We start from the raw sequence: 17,109 nt of genomic DNA, 5'->3' as shown, positions 1-17,109 counted from the left end.
TTGATGGCACGCTTATTTTGTTATGGTCACAGAATTATTGGTCCGTAACTTAATCGGTGATTTTGAACACCACGGAGGTGTTATAATGTAAACCTAGTGTCATATATGGGCTAATGAACGAGAAGGTCAATGTATAGTACAAGGTTAGATTCCTGAGGTTTAATAATTATTTTGGTTTAATGTTTCATAAAGTACAGGTGGTACAATGCAGTAGAAAAAAGAACAAAGACAAGCATACTATATACATATATACTTTATTTGTATACAACATAAACGTAGTGATATTTTAATCAGTATGATTTAGTATGTACATGTATAAAATGCAAGTGGTTTACATTCCGATTCAATTACATGCCATAAGGATGGGTATCATAATTGCATTTAATAACTCGCTTATCAAACACAATTTTGTAGTCTTTGCATTCAGTTTTTGTGATAATATGGCCTACTTCTTTATTTCGACACATTTTGTTTCCATCAACAACCTTTATCACTTTTGTATTTGTTTTGCCAGTGACCATTTTCTGGATGGTATCAAAATTTATTGCAAGTTTATTTTTGTAATTCAGTGTTATTCCACGTACTTTGCATATAGAGGAGTTGCCGCTTTTGTCAGGAGATTCAAGTGTATATGCGTAATTTTTAGGTCCACCAGTGACAAACTTGGTAATACTATCCCCAGGATTTTCATCTGTTAAATCTCCAAGATAATCCCCAAGTGAGGGTTCCCATCTCCCGGACTGCTTGTGAATATGATAGAATCTGTGTCGCAATATAGAGCACGATTGCCAAGTTTCTGTAAAAAACTGTGTAATTTGAGTCTGGCCTGGGCTGTAGTATATGCGGCTATGATAACATTTGTTCGAGAGGATATTTCAATGAAATCCTCATTATATATCCAATCTAACTGGACATATTCTTCGTTAACAAACCTAACATTTTTGACCACTTGTTGATCATTTGTCATCATTTCAAAAAAGTCACAGGGATCGGAAATATAGGTTGTTTGAGTGAGATTTGACCTTTGTCCAAATTTGCCCCAAAAGGAATTTAACATCAGTTTGGCAATTGAACGCAAGCCCGGGTTCTTTTTTAATGTTTTCGTATTCTAATGATATGCCTTCTTTATCATAGTATTGCCTGATATACAATCTCTTTTGTTGCTCAGTTTTACAGTTTCAGGCCTCCTGTTTTATCTTTAGAAATGTATTGACGTAATCAGTGAATATTTCTCCAGATTTTGTGGCAGCGTTATACTGAGAAACCGTATCAAAATGCCAAACCTCGTATATGTTTTCTAGTTTATACCCTTGAGCTATAGCCATCTTTACCTCATCAGTAACCCATGTGCCTATAAATGCACGTTCTGCATCAGAGTGATCGCAAACTGATTGCTGATAGTTTTCAGCACAAGTACGACATAAACTGAACAGCAGCTTTCCATTAAATTTGATAGGTAAGACTGGTATACAGAGCCCTCTTGGTGCCACAATCTTACATTTTATTAACCCTTCGTACTGGTCTAACGGTTTAAAGTCATCAGTAACAATTTGAGGGTGACCAATTTTTCCAGTCTTGTTAATAAAAGGATATAGTGATGTGACGTCATAGTAGTTGATTTGCTTCGTATTTGAAGCTTCTTCGTAAAGTTTGAAGCTTTCAGTCCTACCGCATAAAAGGCATTTCTTGGTTCTAGAGGGGTAGTGAACTCTTGGTTTTCAATAAAATTTCTAAGGGTAGCATTTTGCTCGATATCTTTTCTAAATTCACATTTCCATTTGGAAACATATGTGAAGCCTTGTTTTTCAAGATACTTTTTCTTTTCCATGGTTTCTGAATATAGTTCGCCCATGGTCTTTTAACTGACAGGATTAACTGTGGACTTTGAGAAACATTTGGGACATCCGTGCCAAAAATCGCCATGCATTTCTAGAACAACGTTTTCGCCCAATTTTGTTTCATAATAACCGTCAACTTTGTATGGACCAATTTGTTTCTCACCCAGATTTCTACCGTGTTGGATATTGATGTTTTTTTCATGTGCCAAATACGATAACCATTGATAAGCCATTATGGACTGCTTAGCCTCTGGCCTGTAACCATGGGGAGGAATAATTGCAATGTCTTCAGGTTGTAAAAATAGGGTTCTAAAAACTAAATTGCACGCGGATGCTATGGTAATACAACTTTGAAACAGATCAATGCCAATTCTTCCCTCTTTGGACGTTAACCCCATAAACAATGACCTGAACTTCAGACAACATCGTCGAAGGATGTCTACGTCGCTTCTACAGTAACTGATCAGTTGTTCTTGAAAATCAAAAGATTCATTTTTGTGCTCGGAATACCACGCCAAAAACTGCTGTCTTACTTGAGGTTTCATGCTACTGGGGTTATAGTATTTTAACTCAGGCAGGCACTGGAGAACTGAGAACTGGTTTTCCCTTCTATTATATAAATGTGGAAGATATCCTTTAGCTATTTCAGTCTCTCAAAAAGCTTTAGGCATGTCCGGCAGTGACATGGGAATAAAATTTGATGAATCAATGAATCTTACGTTGCACACTGGAACATAAATAGACATGTATTTAGAACCCGTTGTTATGACTTCTGGGAGTACAGCGTTATCATGAAGGTAGCTCAGAATCGGATAAGAGTCATACCCTTTAAAATTGTGACATATGACGGTACCCCCAACAATTTTCTTCAGAAAATAACCACTGGCAAAAGAGAGAAGCGGCAGAGAAGCCTTTAAAAATGCGTTCGTTTTGACCACATTGGCTACAATGTGATGTAGAAGAAATAGTGCCCTCTATACACATGTCACACACTTTATGAGCGATGCATAAGTTGGGTCGATGTTCAAATGAACCACACCAAGCCTTGCTGCAATTCACACATCTTTTGTTTACCCCAGGCATATATCCACGTTCACATTGCATCTGATCATCTTGTGTACACTCAAAATCGAAAAAGATGTATTTTGTTTCATCTTGACTATCTGTGAGTTTCTCGCCTGGGTCTACAGGTGTCATGTAACAGCAGTGGTCCTCTTTAAAGAAGTCCTTACACGTTTTACAATACTTCTCTCCACAGATGTGTTCTTTCTTGTGTAATCTAGTACTGATTGCCTGATCACTGGAAACATGTTCGATTTTTGAACGATCTATGGCAGTCACTGCAGAATATCCAATCCTCAGAGTCGTCTTCGTGTATATGATGACAGTAAGGGCAAGGATAATTGCATCTGTGTGTTTCTTTCGTATTGTACCCCTTTTTACACAATTGGCAAAAATAACTCCTGTTAAGGAATGCAGTGATTTTTGTTATAACATCAAAATGTCCGTCATGAAGATATAAATAAACTGGAATTCTTCCTTCTGGACCCTCATAGATGATACTGTTGAAATGTTCCTTTGATAACACAATGATCTGATACTTTGGTAGGACATTCTGAAATTTTTTAACTTCTTCCATTCCACATGATTGCAATGGAATATTTGCCTTTTGATGTAAATCAACAGCAAGCTGGTACTGTATGTGACGGCCTTGTCGTATTTTATTCCAATGCGGATGTTTTTCTATTTGTGCAATTGCTGTTATCAATGCCCGAGCACAGCACAACTTATCTTTGTTCTGAATCTGTATGATGCATTTCTTGTCCTGAAGCATTTTGTCTAAATTGACGAAAGGCTGTCGTTTATGACCACTTCCTACTGGCATCTGCACATGCACCAACTCAATTCCAAGTGTATCATCAAGGACAAATTCTTCATACGACTGTAACACACGTTCAATTTCCGACAACAGACGCTCCACAGTTAATTGGTATCGTTTCATAAATGGCAATACAATAGGGAAATCCAGTTCCGCATTATCCAGTGACACTCTTACTAAATCTGTTGAAGATAAATCCCGCATCACATTGTCAAGAATGGACTGAAACATTATCTTCAGTGACTGAAGTATGTTTTGAAGCCCTGATACTTCCAAATCATGGAATGAAATTTTGTAATATGTTGCCGTCGATTTGAACTTTTCTATCCTCTTCTCTGTTATTTTCTTTATATCGTAGAATAGATTTAAATTATCTTTTGCAGTTAGTTTTGCTCTTTTGGCAGGAACGCCTTCCCTTTCATTGTCTTCTAAAGTGCGTTTTGATGCCGCACCACCTTACTGAGTATGGTGTTGATGAAAATACTCATCAAGTGCTTCCCTTCTGCTAAATACACGTAGGCAGTCTGGGCAGTGATGGTTGTTTTCATCGTAATGTTTTTTCAGGTGACGCTCCAAGTTGTCTTTTCTAGTAAACACTTTTTACAGCTGGGACAGGTATACTTCTGCCAATGATTTTCTGTTCGCCGATGCTGTAAGAGCTGACTTAGCTTCTGAAATTTAGTTCCACACGTTTCACACTGATAGGCCATGTCTGTGTACTTTGTGAAATCTGAAGTGAAAATGAAGACTCAGCTTTAATATTACGTTTTATAGGGTTTCTTGAACTTATAAAGCGATCTGATTGGTTCTTTTAATTTCCTATCGAAAATGCATAGTTAAGTTAGTAGAGTTGTATTATTGTTATTTTCATAACAGACGTCGGAGTGTAAAGATGGATAGAATTAACTGTCTGGAGTGTGGTGAAACGTTTTGTAGTAGATACAACATGATGCGGCATAAAAGAAACAAACATCTAAAAGAAGACGAACGCTTTGGAAATTCAACTCATATGCCTGAATTGGCATCAGGAGCGCATTTTGGAGCGCCACAGGGAGTGCCACAGGGAGCTCCGCAAAGAGCGCCGGGAGCTCCACAAAGAGCGCCTCAGGGAGCGCCGCAGGGAGCTCCGGAAGGAGCGCCTCAGGGAGCGCCGCAGGGAGCTCCGGAAGGAGCGCCTCAGGGAGCTCCGGAAGCAGCGCCTCAGGGAGCGCCTCAGGGAGCACCACGAGGAGCTCCGCAGGGAGCGTCACGGGAAATTGATCCAACTATTCTCCAGCATCCTTTTACCATGATCATTTCTGGTCCCACAGGTATATATTTTGTTTTCAGTGTTTGTTGACTTTTATAAACATTTATTTACGATCCTAGAAAGCTTACCAGTGAGAATATAACCTAACTATGTTTCCTTTTTTCATATATTTTTTGTAATACCAGTCTGTTTACTCGAACATTTATAATGCTGAAACTTACTCCTTTTCAGCATGTGGGAAAACAACATTTGTAAAAGAACTGCTCCAAAATCATACCTACAGAATTAAGCCTAGTGTACAGAGAATAGTTTGGCTTTACAAGAGATGGCAACCAATTTATGGGGAAATACAAAGCACAGTTTACCCCCAGGTGGAATTTTACCAAGGCATTCCATCGGACATAAACGAGGACGAATATTTTGACACAAATTTTAATAACTTGCTAATTCTAGATGATATGATGTCAGAGGCTGGAAAGAACAAAAGAATCACGGATTTGTTCACAGAAGGGTCTCATCATAGATCTTTGTCGGTGATTTCCATCAATCAAAACCTATACGCTAGTAAGGATCCGACACAGAGAAGAAATTGTCATTACCTGGTAATGTTCAATAACCCGGTGGACAAACAATCTATGATCACATTAGCGAGACAGATGTACCCTGGTAAAAGTGAATACTTTTTAAAGAAGTTTGAGAAAGCAACTAAACAGCTCTATGGTTGTCTATTGGTGGATCTTAAGCCATTTACACCGGAACATGCAAGACTGAAATATGATTTAACGTGGGTAGACAGAAAATCTACGAACAAAGAAAGCCTTACAGAACTGACAAATCAAATGACAGAATCAGATCGAAATTGTATAAAAGGCAAGCAGCAGTCAGGTTTAACTCATTTGTCAGTCGGAAGTCAAACTGTGGACATCGAAGGATATAATTGTGAAATTATGGCTGAAAATACAAATGCTTGCGACGATTGTGGACTTTTGTTCGACTCTTCGCACGATGTACAGAGACATGTAAAACGAGGGTGGTGTGCAGAAAATAACGACACTACGCAACCAAAGAAAAGAAAAATAGAATACAGCAGTTGTGGCAAAATGGAAGATAACGTTGAAGAAAATCAGGCTTATCTATCCCTCTGGAAAAAAGCTATAAACTGTAACGACGGTAAATACGACAAATTGTATAATCAGTTTATACAGGACGGAGAAGACGAGGAGTCTGCACAGGAAATGACTGAAGATCGTATTCAGCCGTATAACGAACGCACATTCTTCACAAAATACGACTATTTGTTGGATTCGTATATTCTGCCACTTCAAAACAGTACACTGCATCAAAAGATTTTACAAGATATACATTCATTGACACAGAAGAATGTAAGCACTCAATCGGCAAATAAGCGTGTACTGCGAGAAAGTACAGGCCTGAATTTAAGGAACTGTTTGAGACAGAATTGTCGGACGAGGAAATCGATGAAGACAGCGAGGAGGACGAGACTGATACTGAATAAAATACTTAATGTATAAACAATTATTTCACTTACGTTGTGGATTTTGGAGAGTGCAGACATGGCTCAATGGGAAAACTATTTAAAAAGGATTTATTTTGATCCGTCGCATCCTGCGAGTTTCAGCGGACCACAAAAATTGTACAAAGCCCGTAAAAGAGGAAGGCAAATATTTCATTGGGATGCACAGAATCCGGAAATTTCTACACAATCAAGAAGCATACAGTCTGCATAAACCTGTGAGAAGACGGTTTCAAAGAAATTATGTGGTCAGTAGCAGAAAAGACGACCTTTGGATGGCAGACTTAATCGATATGGTCAAGTTTGAAAAATGGAACAAAGGATACAAATACATACTGTTAGTTATCGATACATTCAGCAAGTACGTTTGGCTAAAACCTCTCAAACAGAAAACTGGAAATTATGTGACAGAGGCATTTAAAGACATCTTCACAAATTCAGGCCGCATGCCGAAAAGATTGATAACTGACAAAGGTATATGTCTTGAACATCTTATAAAATTTCTTTACATAAATACATTATTTACAATCAGAAGTAAAATCAGCCTGGATTTTTTTTTTCAAATGCATACATCTTTTCTCAAGACATGACTACAATTATCAATTGTACAATTTCAGGTAAGGAGTTCAGAGCCAAATCAGTACAAGATCTGATGAAAAAATATAATGTCTTATACTCGCCAACACAGAATGAGACAAAGGCGAGCACGAGTGAACGTGCAGTATTAAGCTTAAAATCAAGAATAATGCGCTACTTAGCATACAAGGATAACTACACATATCTACCTATTTATCAGCAATTTCAAAGTCATACAATACCACGTACCATAGAACAATTGGAACAACACCGGCCAGTGTAAAAAACGCTAACCAGGAAGAAGTGAGATTAGCCACATATTTTGCACAAAATTCGAGGAAAGGCAAAATCAGCGCAAAACTAAAACCGTTCAAATTTAAAATTGGTGACTATGTAAGGATTACATATTTGAGAAATGCGTTTACTCGTGCGTATGATCAAACGTACAGCGGAGAAGTGTTCCGAGTGTCAAAACGTTATCACAGAGGAACTATGCCTGTATACAGGCTGAATGATTTGCAAGATGAAGAAATTAAAGGAACATTTTATGAGAGTGAAATGCAGAAAGTGAACTACGATCCAGATCACAGCTTTAAAATTAACAGAATTATAAAGACAAGAGGAAAAGGACAAAATAAGCAATATTTTGTACAATGGAAATATTATCCGAAGAAGTTCAATAGCTGGGTGAAAGCTAATGATCTGCAGCGTAGAGGACTTGCGCTCGATACGCGGAATGCGACAAGTGAGAACTGGCTGGAAATAAGAATTTTATTTTCCTTTAAATTTACATACTACAGTTTCCAACTTTCAAGTGATCATAAGATTAAAAAGACAATGATAAGATACTACAAAGTACACAATAATATAACATGATAAATCATGTATAATGATAACAAATTAAATGTACAGCAGATCTGTCAAAATAGCATTTACATTAAGAATAGAATATTTAATTCATTAGTTGTCTCAGGGGATAAAATAACTCAAGGGAAATAACTCGCTTAAAATAATTTAGCATGTGAGATTTTGTCAACGCCAATTTTTTAAATATATAAAGTCAAAAATTCCAATTTATACAATGTACAGACATAAACAATTTTCTATTTTTTATTTTTATTATTATTTTTTTGACAGAATTTTCAAGAATGAGAAATACTTAAAGAGTAACTTAGATAATGATTGGCAGATTAAAAGATTTCTAGCAAAATAATCTAGTGTAGTGGATAAAAAACCAAACACGCCGTCAATTTAGAATTTACTTATATTCCATGCCTTCTTCAGGGAATAATAATAATAAACAACGGATATAACGTTTGATGGTCTCTCGGTTGACAGTATACGGGTCTAACTGCTTTTGATATGTTCAGTTTTTCCATGCATTATTATTTACTTATTTTGAAAGTCATGTTCGAAACAATACAAAATAACAATGTCAGACATTTTAGTCTCAGTATTGCGTCTTTCAACTTAGTTGTTTTACTAACTTCTTTCCTGTTTATGTTCTACAACTTTTAGGAAGTGATTACTGTCTATCTAAATGTGTAATCGAAGAATATACATCCCTTCCGGGAACTCTTGTATTTGATTAACGCATATTGTTTACAAGTATATATTCATAGACGTCGCACAGTAAGTTTTTAATCATCCCAATAGTGCCCATAGCCCTGAAACCTGGTCTACTGAAATAAGAATTTCCCAATTAGCCTAATAATATTATCAATCAGTGGAAGAAATTAAATAAGTTAGATATCTAAATAAACTTATACACGCTTAATTTATCGATCCTCTCATCACATACGACGAAAAATGAATTAGAAATTCAGTTAAACATGGATAAGGGGAATTAAGTTTAATTGTTTTGGAATACTGTTATAACAGTACTAATTAGACAAGAGGTTTTATATAATAAGTGGGTATTACGAGAATTCATAGATTTCTCTGAAATCTTGTTGATATTTCTCGAGGAAAAGACTAATATATTTTAACTGTTCTGGTTTTGGTTGGATGATAGACTACTTTTAAGTAATTGTTACAGCTAGACGTTCTACAGCTCAATGACATTAACAAGCACGCTATTGTCTAAAGGTTGTCAAGTATAAATCATCTTTGATGACAACATTATGCTTAAGGTACATCTGTCTAGGCTTATGTTTGCTTTGCAAAAGATGTACATAACACGATCGTTATCACTTCACTCTTTAGTATGAAGTTTTTCAGCCAAGAATGTGAGGACATTGTCGTTAAAGAGTTCCAAAAACTGTTTTACTTATCCAGTTAAAACTAATTGACGTGTTCTTAGTTTACTCATGAGACTCCGTGTTTTTGATTATAGATAATATTGCCAACATAAATGTTTTATTACACCACTTGGCTGTATTAACACGTTGAAATGATAGTGGAAGTTTGAAAGTCTTTCACAGTCAGCATAAAATCAACGTAAAACTTTGTTATTCTGTAGGGATTTTCACCTTTTCGTCTTATCATAGACGTTTGAAAAATGACGATGATGTCTTTTTACTTGTGCTTAATATGTAACATGTGAAAGTGTTCATTTATGTGGTAACAATGTACAACAGATGAAGAAGTGGCTTAGTAACAGTTTAAAGTTGCGGAGCGTATGATGAGGCAAAACTCTTTTGCTAAATTTCACTGACTTCCAATATGCTTTAACAGAGAATATGGCTGTGCTCCTAGATAAGGTGTATATAGCGTCTTTTAAACTGTTTAAAGACTTAGATTACGAATATCACTTTGTATTAATACGTTGAGATTATTATGATTTGAGAGCGCAATCTATTTATCAATATTATGATGTATATTTATAATATTATTCAAGGACCTAGGAATAATGCATCGCAAATGCATTTGGATAATAAATTCAACCTAATATATAGTCCTAATCCGACAAAACAAATTATTAATGCATTTTGAAAACAAAAGACTGTTAAATATGACATGAATAACAAGCTCAGCATATTAAGATGAGTCCATGGTTGTAAAATACTGATCTTTGTTCACGACTTCCATGATGGTTTGTGATTTGAAACCTCTGGTCAAATAAAAGAAATTCTTTGTTTATAAAGGTATGACGCAGCAATGATGAGCTGTACTGTGCTTTAGCAAATGTTTCTAAGTCATGCAAAAATGGAAAAACAATGTTTATATCTTATCCGATTGACATTAAATTCTAGCACATTCAATACACCTTCCGTTATTCCTAAAACGTGAGAAAGTCAAATAAACTTTAAACATATATATGTTACATTTCAACTTTTTTTTTTTTGCATTACAAACCATATATGATTTTTGTTGACACTTCACCTTAAAGGTCAAGATGGTCAAAAACCTATGCAACCCTCTCTGTTTTTGCATGTAATAAGATACGGATTTGTCCAGTTATGATTCAGTTATCTACTGAAATGTCTAAATATAATTTATTGATCTACTTGTATGTTTAGTTATGATTCATTGATTTACTAGTATGCCTAGTTATGATTCATTGATTTACTTGTATGTCTAGTTATGATTCATTGATCTACTAGTATGTCTAGTTATGATTCATTGATTTACTAGTATGTCTAGTTATGATTCATTGCTCTACTTGTATGTCTAGTTATGATTCATTGATCTACTAGTATGTCTAGTTATGATTCATTGATCTACTTGTATGTCTAGTTATGATTCATTGATCTACTTGTATGTCTAGTTATGACTCATTGATCTACTTGTATGTCTAGTTATAATTCATTGATCTACTTGTATGTCTAGTTATGATTCATTGATCTACTTGTATGTCTAGTTATGACTCATTGATCTACTTGTATGACTGATCTATTAGTATGTCTAGTTATGATTCATTGATCTACTTGTATGACTGATCTATTAGTATGTCTAGTTATGATTATTATATCTAGTTATAACTTATTTATCTACTTGTATGTAAAGTCATGATTCATTGGTGTGTCTAGTTATGATTAAATATTCTTCTGGTCAGGTCTGTTACACAGAATATTAATAGAGTAGTAATAAGTCCATACGTTTCATCACATTTAGCTACTTTTGCACTTTTGTGACTGTATATGGAGTGTCTCACTAATTATTGATATATTACAGAACATCCTGGAAACCATAACACGAGAGCTGTATTCTCACTAGATTCTAATGGATACCTGTGAAATTATTCAAGTTAGTAACGAGATGTCCGTCACAATACTAATATAGCTCCTAGGAAAATATTACCGATAAATTACAATGTTTAAGACGACGAAATACTAGAATTTAGTATTTCGAAAGTTCTGAACTTTAGTCTGTTAACAGTTTAGTCTAAACTCATTCTCCTAAGAAACGAAAACACACAAAATGACCATATTTGCAGTGCTAGAATAGAAATAACATACATTCCCTTGGCAACTACGGAAAGATGTATCTTTGAATCGTTATAACGATATTCGAAAGTAATATATCTTCTAATATATGGTATACTGGTATAGGTAATAAAGCGCCAACATTAAATGGTATCTTGGTTTTGGCATCGTACTATGTTAAGGGACTAGCCAAAATAAACTTCCAATCTGAAAATGGCTTTTTATGTAGTCATCTTAATGATTGTCTACATTTGTAAATGAAGAAAGAATATAGTTAAACTTTTAACGGCAACAAAAACTGCGAATCATTTTCATTTACGAATACATTGCAGCACTGAACTGAAAATTGGAATTAATGCAACTTGTTTGTGTATAAATTTATTAATATAATTTTTATTATAAATATATTCAGCTTTTGATATAGTGAATACGTTAACCAGAAATCTGTGCTGCAAGCAGCAAACATATGTGCGTTTACGCAAACGAATATCAAGCAAGACTGTTTCAGAAGACAACTACGACCTCCTGCACGATGCTATTATCAAACAATTTTACGATTTTATAAACTGCAACGTGACTGCAACAAATATTTATTATTTCTAATCCACAAACGACAATATATAAGTAGTCATGACAGCGACAAAGGAAGATGCTCAGAGAAAAATGGTTGTCTTGACTTTCATTATATTTAAAAACGATCATAAAACTTCCAAGGTTGTGCAATTGTTACCATCAAGCTAAAGATATCTTTATACCTTTTAGAATATTTTTACATATATACAGATTTTAATTTCTAAACAGAAGCTCTTTTGTGTAACTTGTGTATTGTATTGTATGTCTTGTAAATATCATGTAAATAAATTTACATAAACTACATCCAATCTTGTTGTGTTTGTTTGGTTTTTTTTTATTTTGATGTTTAAACCATGAAAGGACACTGGCGCGTGCCACTTGTCAAATATGAAAGATAGAATAACACTTTCAAACCTCTTAACCCCGTTTACAAAATATCCTACAAACTACCCGCCTATTTAGTTTATCGTATTGCTGAGTGAATAAGGTCAATTACCCGTAGCAAAACATTAAACCTGGCTCGATCATAAAGAATGTTTAACCATAAAAATATTTATATGACAAAAAAAGATTACTATCAGTGTAATATTTTACCTTTATGTCCCTGCGGTTTATCTGAACCTTTCTCTTCGCCGTCTCTTTGAAATATGACATACCATTTATACGTAAAAAGTATTATATGTCTTTATAAAACAAGATTTGACTGGTTAATCTTAATCAAAACATTTCTTGATTGGTTACCTACATATGCTGTTTTCCGCTTCAACTTGATTGAATTTACTTTGTAATTGTGTCAAATAAATAAATGACAAATACACAAATTTAGAAATAGGTAAATGCAAAATTCAACATATATCTTGTTAAAATTGGATCTCATAGTTATGTTAAAGAAAGTTTAATTTGTCAAATCTCTTTTATTTACATTTTATCAAGAGTTTATTATGTATAAATCAAATTGGCGAATGCGTACAAACGTTTGTTACCGATATGATGCACTGGCACCAGATCAGAAAGAAAATGCCTCCGTACGTGTTATACCTTACCCCTAGGTATTCTATAAGAACCATGGTCATGAACGGGAAAATATACTAACCCGTTTCAATCGCGCATTTCATACCTAAAACACGCAGTTCAGTAAATGTGTACTACTGATATTAAACAAGTGGTAATTTATCTGTCATTGTGTACCGGTCACATTTCTTCAATACATCTTATCTTAGAAAAACAACGCGTAGTTTATAGTTATTTCAACGTTACACAAAAAACTTGCTTGAACTTCCCTAGTGAAGTTCCGTTCTAGATCACAAAACCATTCTGACTGGCTGTTGTGAAAATGTATGTCGATCGTCATTTTACTACACGTGTTCGCTAAAATGTGAAAATGCAGCATAAATGTACAAAATGAATAAAATAAACAGAACAGATGCAGACCACTGTACGATTTCAATATAAAGATCATATACAAGATGAATTTCATTCATCATTTCTAGTTTTAGTGTAAAACTGATTTTTTAAAATTCTGTTTTTGTTTGTTTACATTTCGCCAAACATGTGCACACTGCCGTGACCTCTAGACCGGATGTTCATTAGGGAAGGTCAAGCAAGTTTTTTCTGTAACGCTGATGAAAGCATAAAATATGGTGATAATCTCAGCAATATGGAATATTGAGACAATGTGACTTGTGCACGATGGAAGATAAATTATCGCTTGTTCAATATACTAGGTACCCATTCACCGAACTGCGCGTTTAAGTTGAGAAATATACGATTAAAACGGGTTAGTGCACTTTCCCGTTCATGACCATGGTTCTTATAGAATACCTAGGGGTAGGGTATAACACGTACGGAGGCATTTTCTTTCTGATCTGGTGCCAGTGATATGATGAGTTATGAACCGTGGACTGTTACTATATTTTAACTACGGAAAGTCCAATATTTGTTACTATTATTAACTCAAAGTTATAGATTAAAAAAAAAATAACAGTAAAAGCTTATATGCCGTATAAAGTGAAATTGCGTGTTATAGATTATAATAGTAAGAAAAAAAAATGAGTATTGATTTGAACATTAAAAACGTTTAAACGGTTATAAACTGGGAATCCAAGTTATGTAAAATAATGGATAGATTCACGGATGATCGATTCTGAAAATTCACTCATTTGCGGATTATCCAATATGGCGGCTTTACATATAATATAGATGGGGTCACCGGGTGCGTTTCCAAATGAGCCCATTAGACTACTTACTGTATTGAATCGGCGGGTTTTATCAAGCTCCGCAATTACTATATAAGTATATTGAATCGGCGGGTCCGCAGGTTATTGAATGGGCGCGTTTTCCGAAGTTCCGCAATTACTATATTACTAAAGCAGCGGGTTTTCAGATTTTCCGCATTTACTATATAATTCATATTGAATCAGCGGGGGTCGTCTAAATCGGCGGCTTCCGCATTTACTATATAAGTATATTGAATCAGCGGGTGCTACTGGCGGGGTTGCAGAAGCGCGGGGTTACCCGAATTCCCGCTGTTACTATATAATCTATATGGAATTAGCGGGGTTCCTCTATGGCTTTCCATACTTTATAAATCCCGCTGATTTGAACCCCCGCCAGAAGTATACATAAACAGCGGAGCCTGCTAATTTATGCCGCTGGTTAGTTCCAACCAATCAAATTAATACGCGGAGTGGCGGAAAAGATTTTCATTGGTCCCGCAATCTAGAAAGGAAGAGTAAGTGTGCGCATGTGGAGGAAACTGTCAAAACAACACAGTAGAATGTTTTAGCCTGCTATATTTCTACAATAGACTGGTCCATCATTCAATTTCGGCAGTACCACTTATTCGAAGTGGTGTTCACTGAAAATTTACTGACTGATTGGAGTACATACTATCTATTTAAAAAGAAAAAGAAAACGCGCTACTAACTTCAAACCTTTAATAAAGGGAGTTAATAAAACACTGATACGTTCGAATTATTTATTAAAACCCGAAAATAGTATTAATAAATCTGAGATTTCGAGCAAAATGTAATTTTCATACTTTGAAAATAGAAATTTATAGGGAAAAAATGAGAACAGGAAACCTGTGCAGTTGTAATGATGGTCGGATATATAATAGCAAATGCAACTTCTGTTGCTATTATGGTGAACAATGCATAACAATGCAATGCATGTAATTTTCTGATTTACAAAAATATACCGTCAATGTAAAAGATGTTAATAACTAAATTATGTAATTACCACATTATTTTCTGAGTGGAAAAATGCACATATTGACAAAAGGTATATTATTTTGTTTAAACATTCTACATTTTTATACACATATATTGTCTAACGCAAATGTATGTTGAGAAAAAAGAATGTGAAACAACGAGAAATAGAGAGGGAGACGCGTGTAAAACAACTTCCGAACATAGGCAACATCATTAGAAGCGTCTTCCCACATAACTTAAATCAGATAGTATGAAAGAAATCATTGCAGAACCACAAATAGTTGAATTCAGGCGTAATAGAAACTTGGGAGATATGCTCGTATATGAAAAGCTCAGTAAAATTGAAGGAAAGGTCGCCAACAAACGGGTTGTAGACCAGGATGCATAATATACGACACGTTAGCAAAAGGTCAGGATAAGTACAAAGAGAAAAATAAATTCGGATGTCAATCGACTAACTGTGTACGGGATATTTGTACTCTCTGTGAAAAAGATGTTTTCGTGGGAGAGACGTCGAGAACGTTGAAAGGATGAAAAATCACGAGGCGGACGTAGACTGAAGAGACAAAAGCCAGTAGTGCTCCATTTCAATACAACATGTCACAGTGAAAATAACATAAGAGTGAAAATTCTAGAACTTGAAAAGGCAGATTAAAGAAGTAGAATGGATAGGCAAGCTAGAGACTGAATCACCAATGGATATTAATTAAAAAAGCAAGTTTAGGTGTATTATGGCGCGAATACAAGTAAATATTGTTCACAGACTGTAGATTCAGATACATTTGAGCTAAGCAATATATATGTATCAAATAATAAAAAATTTAGTATGTTTAAACAAAATAATATCCCTATATATGTGCATTTTTCCACTCACAAAATGATGTGGTAATTAAATATTCTATAATCAAACGCAAAAGAAAGTGTGCACTTTTTAAATTTGAATATTCTCAGTTCTAAAAGAGGTATTCGTCTACAATTTGCAACATACTTTGCACGAAGCATGTTCTATTGATCTTCCTTCAATTTTACGATAAAACTGGTTTGAGTCAAGATAATTAATGATTTGGACTTTTGCACGATTTGCACGTGTTGCCCACAGGAATTGTATATATCTAAAACACATGTTTTGTCAGTTTTATTATAGCTTTGGTGAAAGGTATTTAAAATGTTTTAAAACACATTCGATTTCAAATCTGTGCTGTAGTAAAATGCCACGACTTAGTGAAACTCGGCGGATTGAAGCATTAGAAATGCATCAACAGGGTGGCAACGTTATTTACGTCAGCAGAACGTTTGGGGGCCAATTTAATGTCATTAGTCTTTTGCACCAGTAATTTAAGCAAACTGGTCGAGTTGCTGTACGCCATAGATCCAGCAGACCTCGGGTGACAACCGCTACTCAAGAATGGAATAAAATTCCTCGCGACGTCATTGTACTGTTACGTTAGGCCTAAACGTTGTCATAGCAATGCTTGAATAAATAGTAAAAGTGATCACTCACAATATTTAAACAAAATAATGTTTGAGGAACAAGCAGCTTTTTTATGATCTGACAAGAAAGAGATTTACAACTTCCGTTTTTGAACCCTGTTAGCTTTGAATATCCAAGAATCCCCATAAATGTCAAAATTTTGAATATAATCGAAACACATCAAATTGACCATAAATTGCACTAAGCTTTGGTATCAAACATGACATACTTTTAGACAAAATAATCTATTTCGGACAACATAACCTACACCCGAATGCACACTCTCTTTTTGCGTTAGAGTATAGTTCTTAACATTGACGGTATACATGTATATAAAGTATAATGGATAACTAACAGAAATACAACGTTACTTATTTTGAATATTTGTTAAAGAAGCTTCGTCGGTAGAG

General features: G+C 34.9%; 2 protein-coding genes across 2 annotated transcripts in view; one reads left to right on the top strand and one right to left on the bottom strand.

Moving 5' to 3' along the window:
* Nucleotides 1-237: 237 nt before the first annotated feature.
* Nucleotides 238-12,944, bottom strand: LOC128559126 (uncharacterized). Its single transcript, XM_053550297.1, has 2 exons — nucleotides 12,611-12,944; nucleotides 238-4,447 (listed from the first exon to the last, which is right to left on the bottom strand). The coding sequence occupies exon 2, from the start codon at nucleotides 3,946-3,948 to the stop codon at nucleotides 3,136-3,138; it is 813 nt and encodes a 270-aa protein (XP_053406272.1). The 5' UTR covers nucleotides 3,949-4,447; nucleotides 12,611-12,944; the 3' UTR covers nucleotides 238-3,135.
* The window catches only part of LOC128558917 (uncharacterized), a 34,829-nt gene continuing 25,288 nt past the window's right edge, over nucleotides 7,569-17,109 (top strand). Inside the window, exon 1 of the mRNA XM_053549213.1 lies at nucleotides 7,569-7,821. Within this exon, the coding sequence (XP_053405188.1) occupies nucleotides 7,569-7,821 (253 nt within the window). The remainder of the gene's footprint in view (nucleotides 7,822-17,109) is intronic.

This window comes from Mercenaria mercenaria, chromosome 8, assembly GCF_021730395.1.
Source record: "Mercenaria mercenaria strain notata chromosome 8, MADL_Memer_1, whole genome shotgun sequence".
Taxonomy (NCBI): domain Eukaryota; kingdom Metazoa; phylum Mollusca; class Bivalvia; order Venerida; family Veneridae; genus Mercenaria; species Mercenaria mercenaria.
Note: the sequence above shows the minus strand (reverse complement) of the source record. Positions and strands in the feature narration are given on the sequence as shown.

What these genes read in the sequence shown, in the direction of transcription:
- LOC128559126 (XM_053550297.1), bottom strand. Translation starts at nt 3,948, where the DNA reads ATGTTTCAGTCCATTCTTGACAATGTGATGCGGGATTTATCTTCAACA.